Source organism: Balaenoptera musculus, chromosome 13, assembly GCF_009873245.2.
Source record: "Balaenoptera musculus isolate JJ_BM4_2016_0621 chromosome 13, mBalMus1.pri.v3, whole genome shotgun sequence".
NCBI lineage: Eukaryota > Metazoa > Chordata > Mammalia > Artiodactyla > Balaenopteridae > Balaenoptera > Balaenoptera musculus.
Genome location: NC_045797.1, coordinates 38,717,618 through 38,733,079, shown reverse-complemented (window position 1 = coordinate 38,733,079; position 15,462 = coordinate 38,717,618). Strand labels below are relative to the sequence as shown.

Sequence of the window (15,462 nt, the reverse complement as noted above, 5' to 3'; positions counted from 1 at the left end):
TCCATAAATGACATTTTGAAACTTTTGTTAAATATTATTGTTAGTATGAAATATCTTTCTAATGAAAAAACTATGTAGTTTGATGCTTTCTTATGATGAATGATTATTATAACTTCATATGATAAGGCACAAAACATATTCCACTGCTGCTGGCAGTGAAGTCATTTGAAGTCAAAAACCAGATGTCCGTGGAGTGGAGAGGCTGAGGTGTAAGAGGATTAGCAGGCACTGTAGCAAACTGCAGAGCCCTGTATAAATGGGGCCACAGGTGCTTAGCTCCAGCCGGGTGTTTCTGTGCCAATCTACTGTTGCCAGACCTTTAAAATGTTCAAGAGAAGCCAGAAATCCAGAATGTTTATATGCAGTTACCTGGTTTTTAAATGTTGGTAGTCTACGCACATTTTTTTAAAATGTAGTCAACACTTCTATGAGCTCAGCAAAACTATACCTGTAGGTGTCAGCCTGTGGGCATCTTTTTACAACTTTTGCTTTACATTATCAAATGTACAGATTTTATTGATTTGATTATGAATTCGTTTGGGTGGTGAATTTTAGCTTTTTGGTGTTGCTTTCCTCTTAATCTTTGTCTACTTTGGTATATTTGATGCAGGAATATTAGTAAGATCTAACCATAAAATACTGTATGTAAAAGTGGTAAAGTATACGCTGCTTTTCTTTTAACAATTCTCTTAGAAATATAGCCCCATTTTTTTATCCTCACATCTTTATCATAGCAATTGGAAATGTACTTCATGCTTTTCATATCTCCATCTGACATTATGATGACCCTTCAGTGCTGGATATATGCTTGATTTTTGCAGTATTCTTTAATAAAACCTCATTTATGTGTCCTTGTGTTCAGCTATAAGGAAATTTGAAAGCTCTGTGTTTTCCTTCTAGTTTTCAAAATTTGGGTATTCGATGTGTAAAAAAAAAAAGAAGTAAAAGAAGCTATTATTTCAAGAATAAGGGCAGGAATCAATCCTTTCAATGGTAAGTATGTTTGATTTAATTATTTCTATTATTTGGATATTGACTTATTGTGTTAAATGATTTCTATTTGTATTTTCAACCTGTGCTTTAAAAAGCTGTCTTAAGTTCTGTGTTAACTTATATACTTGTCTTACACCTGTAAATGAGGATTGAAGTATATTTAAAATGCTTCAGTGTTGAAAAAAAAATTCTTATTCACACAAGGCTTTCTACTATCAGTGAAGAGTGTCATTGTTTTCTATAAGAAAACCCTCTCAAAAATATTCTGATTCTTTTGGAATGTGGCCTTCCTTTTGCCACTCCAGCAGACAATATATACTCCCCTCTCTGAATATTGAATAGGCACTGTGGTTATAAGGTATTGGAGTGCATTTAACTCAAGGGCATATTCAACAGTGAAACTTAAATTAATCCCAGTGTGAAAGTAGTATAGAAATAGTAGAGGCTATACAAAATATTTTAATAGTATATTTGTGTGTACGGCTAGATATTTACTGTTTAGTGGATTTTGTTGGGGATGACACTGTCTGGTGTAGCACCTGGTAATGGTGCCACAATTGCTACAGAATAGGTGAGGGCTATATTTCTTGAATAGAAAAATGACTACCAAGCTGACATCCTACACTACAGTGGTCTCCATTGTAAAGTCATCTGCAGCCACTTAAATATGCATAATTCAGGTATTGAACAACTATAAAATTTTCAAAGAATAGATTTCTTTGTCATATTTAAGATATCCTTATATTGTTGGTTTGTGTTTTTCGTGGATGTTTAAAAATAATTTCAGGGATATGATGATAATTTAAAGAATATGCTCATAGACAAGTAGTGTTTTTATGAATTATAAGGTCTGCATCTCTTTTCTCTAGGTCTTTATTTTTCATACTATTTAGTATAACACAAAAAGCAAAAGTCCCCTTCTTTCTCTTCAGTATTACTCACTGTAAGAGACTACTGTTAAATTTGATGTAGATTTTTCTAAAATTTTCTTTATACGTGTGTCATGTATATATATACACACACATGTATTTTTTATATAAATGGAGTCATGTTACACTTCCTAATCTACTGCTTCTTACTTTTCACTCAGGAATATATCTTAAACATCTTTCCATATTAGTACTTATAAATCTAGTTTACTTTTTAACAGTATTCTGTGGTTTGGGTAGGCTTTAATTTGTTTATCTAGTCATCTATTAATAAACGTTTAAGTTATTTTCAATTTACTAAAAAAACTCCATTGAATATAGACTTTGAACTCTTGTGTGATTTCTTTTTTTTAATAAATTTATTTATTTATTTATTTTTGGCTGTGTTGGGTCTTCGTTGCTGCACGTGGGTTTTCTCTAGTTGCAGTGAGCGGGGGTACTCTTCGTTGCGGTGTGTGGGCCTCTCATTGTGGTGGCTTCTCTCGTTGTGGAGCACGGGCTCTAGGCACGTGGGCTTCAGTAGTTGTGGCATGCAGGCTCAGTAGTTGTGGCGCATGGTCTTAGTTACTTAGTTCCTCTGCGGCATGTGGGATCTTCCCGGACCAGGGCTCAAACCTGTGTCCCCTGCATTGGCAGGCGGATTCTTAACCACTGGACCACCAGGGAAGTCCCTCTTGTGTGATTTTTTTTTCCTTAAATATTTTCTATGCCTTCATTTCCTTATTTATAAAGTGGAGATAATAATAGTACGTACTTCATAGGTTGTTATAAGAATTAAATGAAGTAAAATATGTAAAGCACTTATTATATACTAGGAACTATTCTAAGTGCTGTATGAGTATATGTTATTAATATCATGCCTTGTTCTGGATTGGTAAAAACAAAAATCAGAAAACCCCCCAAACTTCCACAGATGGCCCATCTGCCTTTTGACTCCTGCATTTCCCTTTTTAATGCCCTTTCCACTGGAGTCAGGAGATCTGGATTTGGATTCCAGCACTGCCACTTGTACATGCTACGTGACTTGGGAAAGTTATGTAACCAAAGCTTTGGTTTTCTCTTCTGTGAAGCAGTGTTGTAATGATTAAATAAAATAGTGTACATAAAGTACTTAACATTTACTCCTTGACATACAAATAATACTTAATAAGTAGTAGCTATTATTTATAATCTCCTTGTTTTATACTGCATTATCCCTGTTTCATACTATGCCTAGACTTGATGGCCACTTTAATTTAAAAGTTGGCCTTTTACTTTAGCAATAAATCAAAATTTTAAATGAGCATACTCTTGACCCAGAAATTTTCTACTTTTGAAAATTATCCTAAGGAAATAATACCTGGTGTAGCTAGGATTTGAAAACAGGTAGCCTGGCTCTCGGGCGCATTGCTTTATCTCAACTATGCTTGTTGTATTAACTGTTGTATTAACTCCCCCCCCCCATTAGAATAATCTTAGAACAGTGCTTTAGTGTATTATTGTGATTAAAAAGTTGCAATGGCTCCTTAAATAGTTTAAAAACGAAATGGCCCTAAATTGGAAATCTTCCACATGTAGCTCCAACATATCTTTCCTACCTTCTTGTCCACTGCTCCTCTTCATGAACCATTCTCTATTCCAGAAAAACTGTTTTGTTTATCCACCCTGACCATCTCTCAGTCAGTCGTCTCTGTTCTTCTCACTACCATTGTAGGAATGTAAGCTTACATCGTTTTTTAGCCTGGACCGTTATTGATAGCCTCTAAACTTGTGTTCCTGCCTCTATTCTAGATCACCCTCCAGGCAGTTTATACACTCTACATCCAGAAAGATTCTTCTGAAACCAATATGAATCATTTCAAAACTCTGCTTATTATCCTTCAGTGACTCCACATCACCTTCACCAGTGACTCTCAATCTGAATGTGCATAGGAATCCCTTAGTACTTGCTAAAAATGTAGAATCCAGGCCACATTTTCCCTAATTTGATAGGTCTAATGTGGGGCCTTGGGCTCTGCATTTTAAGAAGCCTCTAGATCCATGTTTCTTAACTGCAGCTCACAGTAGGGAATAGATTTTATTTCTCTACTCAATACATACACATGCACACGTACACACATAGATTAAAAAACAATATTCTTACTACATGCAATATACTCTCTAATCCATTCCTTTCCATTTGATTTTTTTTTTTAAAGAAAATGCATGTCCAACACAGTAAATTAATTTTATGACCAATGGGTCCTAACCTCTTAGTACATGCAGTATGCTTTCTATTCTATTCAATTCCATTTCTTTTTCTTTTTTTTTAAGACAATGCTTAATGAACCCACTAAATTAATTTTATGATCATTGGGTCTCAAGCTACAATTTGAAAATCTCTGCCCTAGATGATTCTAATGCAAGTGATCCATGGACCACACTTTGAGAAACTCTGATATACTTGCTAGATTCAGTTTCTCAAGCATGACATTTAAAGCCCTTCATAATCTGATCCGTTTTCCATTCCAGCGTCATTTCTAGCTGTCATCCTCTGCCTCAACTTCCTGTCCGTCCTTCCCCTAGCACTGAGTGCACACATGCCATCTGAACTGTTGGCCATTCTGAATTACTTGTCATGTTAGAAGAGCCATATTTTTTCTTACTACGTGTTCTTATACATGCAAGTTCCTAGCATGAAATGCCTTAATCTACAATGGTGAATTCTTTCTGCTCATCCCTCAAGTTTAAGGGACACTTCTTTCAAGCTTTCTGTGACCTTCTCAGAGCAAAGTATTCTGTTTTCCCAAAGTGCTGTACATATTCTAATATGGTTTGCTATAAATTTATTTACATGTTTCTCCCTCACTAAATCGTGAGACTCTGAAAGGTAGGGACTCTTCTGTGCATCTCTGGCACCTAGACCAGTGTCAGATACGTGGAAGAGGCTTAATTAAAATTTGTTGACAGAATAAATGAACAAATGAATGAACATGCCTTGTTTGTACTTGTCTACCAAAAATATTCAAATTGCTTTCCTTACCTGAAATGCCCTGAAAGCCTTTTCAGTTCTCTCTGAAGAACTGAAGTCATATCCTCTTAATTATACCATTCACTCAGCAATTGATCATGGAAAGCTTTGTGACAACTATTAGGTCATTTAATTGAAGCAGATTAATTTCATGCTTATTGTGGACAGAGTCTCTGATGGAACTTATTTATATTTCACTTTGGCACCTAAACAATGTATTTGTATTACTGTTATATTAGATATCTATCTTCACAGCTAAGTACCTTCAGGTAATGTGTTTCCTACCTGTATACAGTAGGTTACCCAACTTAACTACTTATGCATTCATTCCTTTGACAGATTTTTACCTTATGTAATCCTTATGGTCCTAGGTTGTTTTAGGTGCTCAGATTAAGTCAGTGAACAGAACAGAGAGAAATTCCTCCCTTTGAATAAGGTATATTCTAGCGGAGAGAGACCAACAGTTAACAATCAACTTTACTAAACAGGTATATAATTTATTAGACAACTAAAAGTGCTAAGGGAAAAAACCAGCAGTGTAAGGAGCCAGGAACCTGTAGTTAGGGGGATGGGTTATAAATTTAAGCAGAATGGTTAGAGTAGGCCTTGTTCTCTATTCTTTTTTTTTTATTTATTTTTTTATGTATTTATTTTGGCTGTGTTGGGTCTTCGTTGCTGCGCGCGGGCTTTCTCTAGTTGCGGCGGGCGGGGGCTACTCTTCGTTGCGGTGCGTGGGCTTCTCATTGTGGTGGCTTCTCTCGTTGTGGAGCACAGGCTCTAGGTGCGTGGGCTTCAGTAGTTGCGGCATGCAGGCTCAGTAGTTGTGGCTCACGGGCTCTAGAGCACAGGCTCAGTAGTTGTGACTCATGGGCTTAGTTGCTCTGCGGCATGTGGGATCTTCCCAGACCGGGGCTTGAACCCATGTCCCCTGCATTGGCAGGCGGATTCTTAACCACTGTGCCACCAGGGAAGTCCCTCGTTCTCTATTCTGAGATGATTTTCATAATAGAAATAATTATTCTGTGTTTTATTGTTTTCCTAGAATATTGAAATAAAAACCTAAAATATGCATTTCTAATATTAAGCAAAACATATAATATCTAATCCCCCTGAAAAAACTCAAAACCCTAAAAACTAATTAAAGTAGTCTGAACTCAGCTATAGACCTTTCTTGGTTGTTTATTCTGTGCTATTTTCAGGATATACTGGTTTCTACGACTTACGTAGGAATTTGTCAGAGCTGAACTGACACTTTTTTATAGATGTATCACTTAACACAGGAAAATTCTACTGGTAAAGATAACAAGATACTAGCCGACTTTGTGTTATATCTTTATGATATATAGAAACAATGGAATTGGAAACGTTTAGCAGAATAGGGTCTACAAATTCTGGTCTATGGACTTTCTCATTATGACAGTCTGTTCCCTAAAGATCAAATATGTGAAAATACAAAGACTATTAAAAATTGTTTTTACTTTGCATGTATCTAGGATGATTTAAGGCGAGTCCTTATCTTTCTTGCCATTAGTTCTTTAAAACAGGAACTGTCTCTTGCAGATAGGGACATATAACAGTCAAGTAGTATTAAACTTGAGGCTTCATGTAAAATACCTGTTCAAATTATCTAATATGCGCTGAAGTCGAAATTGTGTGAGGAATTTATTTAAGGGCTCCAGTATCAAATTTTAGCAGTGTCCATTTAGCTGGCACCAAAAAAATGTCAGTTAGACTTCATAGGGGACTCTTACTGCAAAAGCAGGGAAAAAATTTTTAATTGTCATTTTCTAGTTATGTATTTAATGACATATAAGGAATTCTAATATTCAATGATTAAAATCCGTAAGATTTTTACAATAAAGTATTTGCAATTCTGTTTTATTAGTCACTTTACTTTTTTTCCATGTACAGAGGACATTGAGTTGTTGTGAGAGCACAAAGGCTGTTTTGCAGTTGAGTTTGGGGGGATTATTTTATTTTGGTAGTCTGAAAGGGAATACAGTTTAAAAAGGCAGGTAGTCTCTAACAGATTCTTGTCTCTAAAGTCTGGTTTAATACAAGAAAATAAGAGCCTTTCCTCTCCACTTAAAACTTAAAGCCTAAACAGCAAGAAGAATAAAAAGCTCTTGTGTACTTCATTATCCTTCATTGCAGTCATTTTAGAAAGCCTTCTTTATTACCCTGTGCAGAACTTGGGGCACTCCTTTTATGCCTTCAGTACTCCTTGAACATACTCCCATTATAACACTTTTCATGTTACATTATGTAATTTTAGTTTATGCATCTGTTTCTCATCCAGACACTAATCTCACTAAGGGCAGGCACTGTCTTTTCATATCTCTATCTAACATTTGTTTTAGCACATAATAGAAGCCCAATAAATATGTTGAAAGAATGAGTAATTAATGATAGACTGCTATGACCATTTACTTTTTGCCTGGCACACAAGCGCTTAAATATTAGCTTTTATTATAACTATACATTTTAAGTAACAGAAATTAAATGAATTATAACTAAACTTTGTTTTTTTTTCCCTTAAATAAGACATAGCTCTTAAAATTGTTAATCTATATACTGTACATTTTTGCAGTTAATTTTTAAATTTTAGTAATATTTAGCAATAATTAAAATTTTAGAAAAGTCAGATCTCTAGAGCTAGTAGGTGTTACAATTGATTTAAAAAATTTAACCCCTACTTTGAAAACAAATAAATCATGGTCATATCTTTTTGATAAAAATGAAATTCTTATTGCATATACACTGCTCTTAGGACTAAGGAGTGACATTTATTGCTAAAGATAGATTAAGGAGAATAATTGTTACCTTGTATGTATCTTTTTGATCAAGTATAAAGGGAAATTTTAAACTAAGAGAAATTTAAGAGAATTTGATTGGTCTCATTCTTTCTTTTGCTAGATTTTGCAACTATCATTTTTCACATTCCAGAATTTTTAAAATAAGACATTCTGTATTGTGCTATATATTTAAAAGCCTACTGCAAGCATTATCTAAGTGGAGGAAACATCCGAAACATTCACTTTAAAGTTAGGAATGAGAAAAGGATGTGCACTCTTGCCACTTCTGTTCCACATTGTACTGGAGATTGTAGCCAGTGCACAGAGCTGATCAAAAATGAAGAAATAAAACTGTAATTATTGGAAGCTATTATTTACAGTGAAAACTCAAAAGGATATACAGATTATTAATATAATGTTTAAAAGGGTGAATGCATGTAAAATTAACATACAAAAGTCAGTTACATTTTATACATCAGCAGCAAATAATTAAAGAAAATATTGTCAGAAAATATAAAATACCTAGCAACAGCTCTAAGAAATGATGATCAAGATTTCTTTAGAGAAAATTATAAAATTTTATTATGAGATAATAGAGAACACCTAAATAGATGGAGAGGTATATCATGTTCTTTAATATCAATATTATAAACATTGCATTTTTTCCCAAATTGATATATGGGTTCAGTGAAATTCCAAACAACTCCCAACAAGATTTTTCACTAAATGTGATAAGATGATTCTGAACAGGAAAAGGAGGATAATTTATAGAGGAGGAATAGCGAAGAAAAACTGACCTTATCAGATATTAGGGTTTATTATGAAGAAATACTTATGAAATATTAGGGTTTATTATGAATAAATACTAATTAAGTAATATTGGGGTAACAATAGACAAATTGACCAGTGGAGTAAAATTGAGAGCCCAGAAACAGACTTAAGAAAATATGAAACTTTAGTAAATGACAGTGGTGGCATGTCAGATCAAGAGAAAGGGAGGAAATATTTGATAAGCAAAGCTGGAAAAAATGATTATTTAAGTTAGATTCCCTACCTCTCGCCATATATAAAAATCAGCTTTCAAATAGATTAAAGACTCTAATGTAAATCAACACTTCAAAAACTCTTAGTATAAAATATTGGTAAATAGATTTTAGTCCTTGGCTTATATAGAAAGACAAGACACAAAATATTTTCTATAAAACAGTTGATAAATTTGATGATGTTTAAAATTTCAGTTTACTGTATTTTTCAGTTCTAGAATTTTGTTTGGTTCCTTTTCCAATAGTTTCAAGTACTCTACTAAACTCTCAATGTTGTCTTTAACTCCTTACATATATTAAGTGTAGTTATTTTAAATCATGTATCTGAAAACTTCATTATTTGGAACCTTTGTGGTCTGTTTCTATAGTCTGTTGTTTTTCTTTTCTTTAAAAAAAAATTACTTTGTCTCTTCTTATGCCTGCTTATTTAAAATAGAATACCAGTCATCCTATATGCAAAGTTGTTCAGGTCTAGGGTGTTTTCTCCCTTCAGAAGACTTTCTTGTGGTGGGTGGCTAGTCACACTAGCAGTCCCAGATCATCTAAAATTAGTGAATGATTTAGGTGAGGTCTGGTATCTCCGCATCCAGTTCACCCTTACTCCTAGGGTATAGCTCCTCCAGAGCCCCAACCAACGCACTGGGCATTTATCAGATTCCCCATCCTTAGCAGACCCTGAACTCCTTTATTTTTTGCCTATAGTCTATTGAGAGTTCAACTCGATTTCTCATCCTCTTAGCCACCTCTTACAAAATTGGCAAGCTATATCTGGAAAAAAGAGGCCTCTTATTCTGAACTTACCTCTCTGGGTTTCTGTGATATTGTGATTTATAATAAATATATCTTCATTCCCATTCCTGGTTTATTAACGAGTTTATTTTTCTTTCATGTGCTATTTTAAAAGATTTTAAATAAACTTTTCTTGAGGTCTCATTTATATACAGTAGGATCCACCCAGATATATGTAACACCACCACAATCAAGATAAGGAATATTTCTACTACCACCGCTATTACTAAAAAATTTCCTTGTCCACTTCCCGGTCAATTCCCTCTCCCATCTCTGGCTCCAGTCAGCTATTAATTTGCTTTCTGTTGCCATCAATTAATCTTTTTTAGAATTTTCATATAATGGATCATGTGATATATATTTTATATCTAGTTCCTTTTGCTCACATGTTTTCGAGATGCATACATGTTTGTGTATATATCCATAGTTCTTTTTTATTGTATAGCTGTCACAGTTTATCCATTCACATAGGTTTGTTTTTAAACTTGTCAGTTTATTTTTGTGTTTATTGATTATTCATCTTTGGAATTGGGAAACATTAATGTCTTCAACTCTAAATTTATAATGCTATAAAAAAATTATTTTTAAGAGGTAGATCTCTCATTGCCTACCTAATTGTGCCAGTAGAGTATGCTGCTGTGGTACAGGTGTTTGTATCATAACATTTGACCTTTTAGTTGTACAAATATGTTTTTGTAGGCTCTTTGAAATGCTAGGCTTAAGATTGCTGATAATGGAATAATTTTTAATGTTGTGATAGCTACTGAGTGTAGTTTAAAATAAAAACAGTCAAAAGTACACTGTCATTTTTATTAGTTATTGCTAATTGTAAGACTAAAGAATTGGGGTTTTAACTGTTTTCAAATTTAGTATTTCAAATTTCAATACTTTCTGAAAACTAAAAATGTTCGTATAATTTAATATGTGTATTTCATGCTTTTTAAAAATACGGCTATGTTAGTTATGGTTGATTGCTACACCTTATAGTATCTTTGAAAAGGCAGTAATTTCTCCTTTGGAACTGGATTTCTTTTAAATAGCAATTTAACAAACTGTCATTATATTATATTCTGTAATAAAGAATGTTTAAAAACTTTTTTTTCAGAACTGTAAAATTTTCCTGCTGTAGCTTTTTTTTTTTTTTTTTTTAAGCAAACCTAGTTTGCACATAAAATTTCTTATGGAAACTAGCTGACTTTCCTCCTCTAGTATCCCCTTGGTATTTAATCCCTAAAATATTGATCTAAGTTTTTGTAGATATTCCTGTGTATGTCATTTTTATGTAAAACATATCTAAAATTTTCTAATAGAGTTCAGTTTTTAAGAGCATAGGCTCTGGATTCAATGGCCTGAGTTTGAATTCTTCTGTGCCACTTCTTAGCTGTGAAATGTTGGACAAGTAATTTCATTTTTTATTATTATTTTTTTCATAAATTTATTTATTTTGGCTGCGTTGCTGCATGAGGGCTTTCTCTAGTTGCGGCGAGCGGGGGCTACTCTTCGTTGTGGTGCACGGGCTTCTCATTGCGGTGGCTTCTCTTGTTGTGGAGCACAGGCTCTAGGATCATGGGCTTCAGTAGTTGTGGCTCGCGGGCTCTAGAGCGCAGGCTCAGTAGTTGTGGCGCATGGGCTTAGTTGCTCCGCAGCATGTGGGATCTCCCCGGACCAGGGATCGAACCTGTGTTTCCTGCATTGGCAGGCGGATTCTTAACCACTGCACCACCTGGGAAGTCCCAATTTCATTTCTTTAAAATCAGTTCCTCATCTGTAAAATGGAGTAATTCTTATATAGATTTTGGAGATAATTTACAGAGTCCTTAATACATGACTAGACTAAATACGTATTTGTTGAATTAATGAATGACTGCCTATTCTCTATTGTGTATAACCTGCAACCATTTTTGTAAAAATTTGATTTATGTCAATTTTGGATTCTGCTCTAAATTTCACACGACTGGGGTAGTTACTTCCTGACCATGGTCATAACTTAACAAATTATGTTGGATAGTGACTATATGATGAAAAGGATAAAAGGCAGTCTTGAGATTATGTACCATTCTATTTTTGTTAGGACAGATTTGGATGCTACTAAAGGTTATAGGCTATATTGGGCAGGGAGGAGGACTTAGCAGGATTTTAGTTCTGTGTGACTATTCTGTATTCTTAAAAAAAAATGTACTTTTCAGTCCCTGAGCAACAGCTGCTTGATATTGAAGACTGCGACCTCAATGTGGTGAGATTATGTTTTCAAGTTTTCCTCCCTGATGAACATGGTAATTTGACAACTGCTCTACCTCCTATTGTCTCTAACCCAATTTATGACAACCGTAAGTAATTTATTTTCTTGTATTTGTACCCTTAGCTCTTTAAAATGATTTTTTAAAGTATTTTGGTAATTAGAAAAAGAGTATGTTCATTATAGGAAAAATTCAAACATTACGGGGTAGATGTTATCTATCTGAAGTAGATAATAAGGAGAGTAAACCTCCTATACATCTCATCCTCCAAAGATATTTCACCAGTTTCTTCTTCATATATATACAAATACCTTGTTTCATCATCATCACCATCATTCACACAATATATTTTTGGCAACTTTTCGGTAGCTGCATATTTCCTTATATCATAATTTTACTAAATCATTACCCTATTACAAGACATTTGGTTTGTTTCCTTCTCAATTTTTTTCTTTTTGCTTTAGCAAATTGTTCTGCAATAAATATCCCACATGTGCATATCTTGTGCAAATGTCTCTAGCATAAATTTGTAGAAGTAGAAATGTTGGCAAATGCTAGATCAAAGGATATGGATATTTATAGTGTTAAAAGATTATGAAATTGCCCTCAAATATTTGTGTGTTTGTATACTCTTATGTATGCACCCACCAGTGGTGTATGACTATACCAGTTTTGCATGTAGAAGGATAGTGGGACATAGAACTATAAAGGTAAATCAGAATATCCTCATCATGGAGAGCTTTGAATGCCAGGGAATTATTGTAATAATGTTGACCAGATAATAGGAAGCATGAAAACTGCATTGCCACAGGGTTATGGTCATGATTTAAAAAGATTAATCTGATGATGGATAGGACGAATCAGAATTTAGAAGCAAGGAGATTTAATTAGAGGACATGTCATTGCCTAGAAATGAAGTCATTAACACTCTAAACCAGGGTAATGCCCTTAAGAAAAGAAAGGGACAGATGTGGATGATTAAGGTATTGAGTGCCCTTAATTTATTTATACACTAAAGCTTTTATCTATCCTATAAGTTGTTTTCCTAAGATTCTCCATCAGAAAGGAATAAGACATATTACTAAGGTAGCAACCCATTAAAAATATCCTTTATATTTAGGTGCTCCTAATACTGCAGAATTAAGGATTTGTCGTGTAAACAAGAACTGTGGAAGTGTCAGAGGAGGAGATGAAATATTTCTACTCTGTGACAAAGTTCAGAAAGGTATTTTTTTTGTTGTTTTTTTGTTTGTTTGTTTCATTGAATTCAGAATATATTTTAGATTGATAGATAGATTTTACTTTGTTTTCCCATTGTTACTTGCTTTCCTATTCACTAGATGACATAGAAGTTCGGTTTGTGTTGAACGATTGGGAAGCAAAAGGTATCTTTTCACAAGCTGATGTACACCGTCAAGTAGCCATTGTTTTCAAGACTCCACCATATTGCAAAGCTATAACGGAACCGGTAACAGTAAAAATGCAGTTGCGAAGACCTTCTGACCAGGAAGTTAGTGAATCTATGGATTTTAGATATCTGCCAGATGAAAAAGGTATGACTTTTTCATGGTAATGTTTTATATATTTCTTGAAGTTAGTCCTGCTAAGAACATTTTCTTGTAAGATACATTTGAATACAGTTGTGTTTATTCATAATTTATGTTTCTTTTCCTGAAAGTTTTGGGTTGATTTTTGACTGTTCTCTGTGCTCTTTGAATCTCTTCCTTAGGAAAGGTATCGGGAATAATTTCAAAGTATCTAAACTGTTTATCAAAATTTGTTTTACATTTGAGATTCTATTTTGGTCCTTATTGTGCCCTCTTGATAGATGGCATACTTGCCACTCAGAAAGTGGTCTCCATTTTGGTCCTTATCTGCCATTATTGCATTAATTGACATTGGTGACTTGTAGGTGTTATAAGAAAACAAGATGAATATTATAAACTATTTTTTACTAAGAAAAAGATCCTTTATTACTGACTTGGGATGTAGTTTGTGACACTTATAAATCCATCTTATGTACATTTATTTAAAGCATTTTCTATGTAGGAGTAAAGCATCTGCATATTTATTAAAGGAGAGGAAGCATAATCCCATGATGAATCACATTTTCTCGGTTTTTTTCTAACCAGACACATATGGCAATAAAGCAAAGAAACAAAAAACAACTCTGCTTTTCCAGAAACTGTGGCAGGATTGTGGTAAGAATATTTTGTTGTTGTTGTTTTTAATAAATTTATTTATTTATTTTTGGCTGCATTCGGTCTTCGTTGCTGCGCGCGGGCTTTCTCTAGTTGTGGCGAGCGGGGGCTACTCTTCGTTGCAGTGCGCGGGCTTCTCATTTCAGTGGCTTCTCTTGTTGCAGAGCACGGCCTCTAGGTGCACGGGCTTCAGTAGTTGTGGCACGCAGGCTCAGTAGTTGCGGCTCGCGGGCTCTAGAACACAGGCTCCGTAGTCGTGGCGCATGGGCTTATTTGCTCCACGGCATGTGGGATCTTCCCGGACCAGGGCTCGAACCTGTGTCCCCTGCCTTGGCAGGTGGATTCTTCACCACTGCTCCACCAGGGAAATCCCTGAACATTTTGGATTGATTTGTATTTAAGTAAATCTGTTTTGTTTTGTTTTGCTTTGCTTTATTCAGTTTTTCAAATTTTAACTGATGTACTGTTGTTTTTCAAATTATATTTAATAATGGAAAAAATTTATCATAGGAGTTAATTTTCCTGAAAGACCTAGACCTAGTCCCCTAGGATCAACTGGAGAAGGAAGATTCATCAAAAAAGGTATTTTATTCCCTATAGAGTATTCCTTGTGATTAGAGAGACCAGTGCTTTGCACAGTATATTGGAATTCCATTCTTAAGAATGAAAACTGCCTCTTCGATTTATTCCACTCCTACATATTTCTTATGCTATGAATATTGAATGAATTGATCTCAGCTTCCGAAAGACCTGTTGGCAACTATGATTATGTTTTGGGGATTTATTGTTTGAGAAATTACATTTCATTCATATGGTGGTAATTTTACTAATTACAGTGTGTCATGGAAGAAATGATTTAGATCTGGCCAGTTGCCTGTCTTTATTTATTTATTTCTTTGTAAAGTGTTACTGGAATACAGCTCATTTGATTGCATATTGTCTATGGCTGCTTTTCTTGTACTATAGCCGCAGAGTTGAGTAGTTCCAACAGAGGCTGTATGGCCCACCAAGTCTAAAATATTTAGTATCTGGCCCTTTATGGAAAAAAAAGTTGCCAAATTCTGGTTTAGATCATTCAACCAGGGTTAATTAGAAGTCTTTTTTTCTTTTTACATTCTTAAATCAGAGCTTTTTCTTGGTTTAATATGTACAGCAGTCATATAACATGTAAATAAATACAGACTCCTTCATTTTTTTCTGACTGGGAATTTTGTAGTACCTTAGAGTGAGTAGTATCTTAATATAGCTTGGAAATTTATGTAGATTTTTAAGTCATCCCTAATGAATGTTTCCTCCATCCCTCCATTTTCTCCTAAAGAGGAGAATGTGAAATGATTTTGAATATTTAGAGGCCCATTAACTGAAATCCTGATATTTATCTTTCACATTTCAAAAATATCTTTATAGGGCCTCAGAAGCTAGATTTCCACATTTAACTGGAGTGAAATTTTCGATACCAAAGTAACTTAACAAAATTATTTTATAG

At 34.3% G+C, this 15,462-nt stretch overlaps 1 protein-coding gene across 1 annotated transcript in view; it reads left to right on the top strand.

Moving 5' to 3' along the window:
- Positions 1 to 15,462, top strand: part of REL (REL proto-oncogene, NF-kB subunit) — a 39,953-nt gene that overhangs the window by 17,156 nt on the left and 7,335 nt on the right. The window contains 7 exon segments of the mRNA XM_036872346.1: positions 901 to 928; positions 930 to 993; positions 11,725 to 11,865; positions 12,896 to 13,000; positions 13,116 to 13,328; positions 13,908 to 13,976; positions 14,487 to 14,558. Of these exon segments, the coding sequence (XP_036728241.1) occupies positions 901 to 928; positions 930 to 993; positions 11,725 to 11,865; positions 12,896 to 13,000; positions 13,116 to 13,328; positions 13,908 to 13,976; positions 14,487 to 14,558 (692 nt within the window).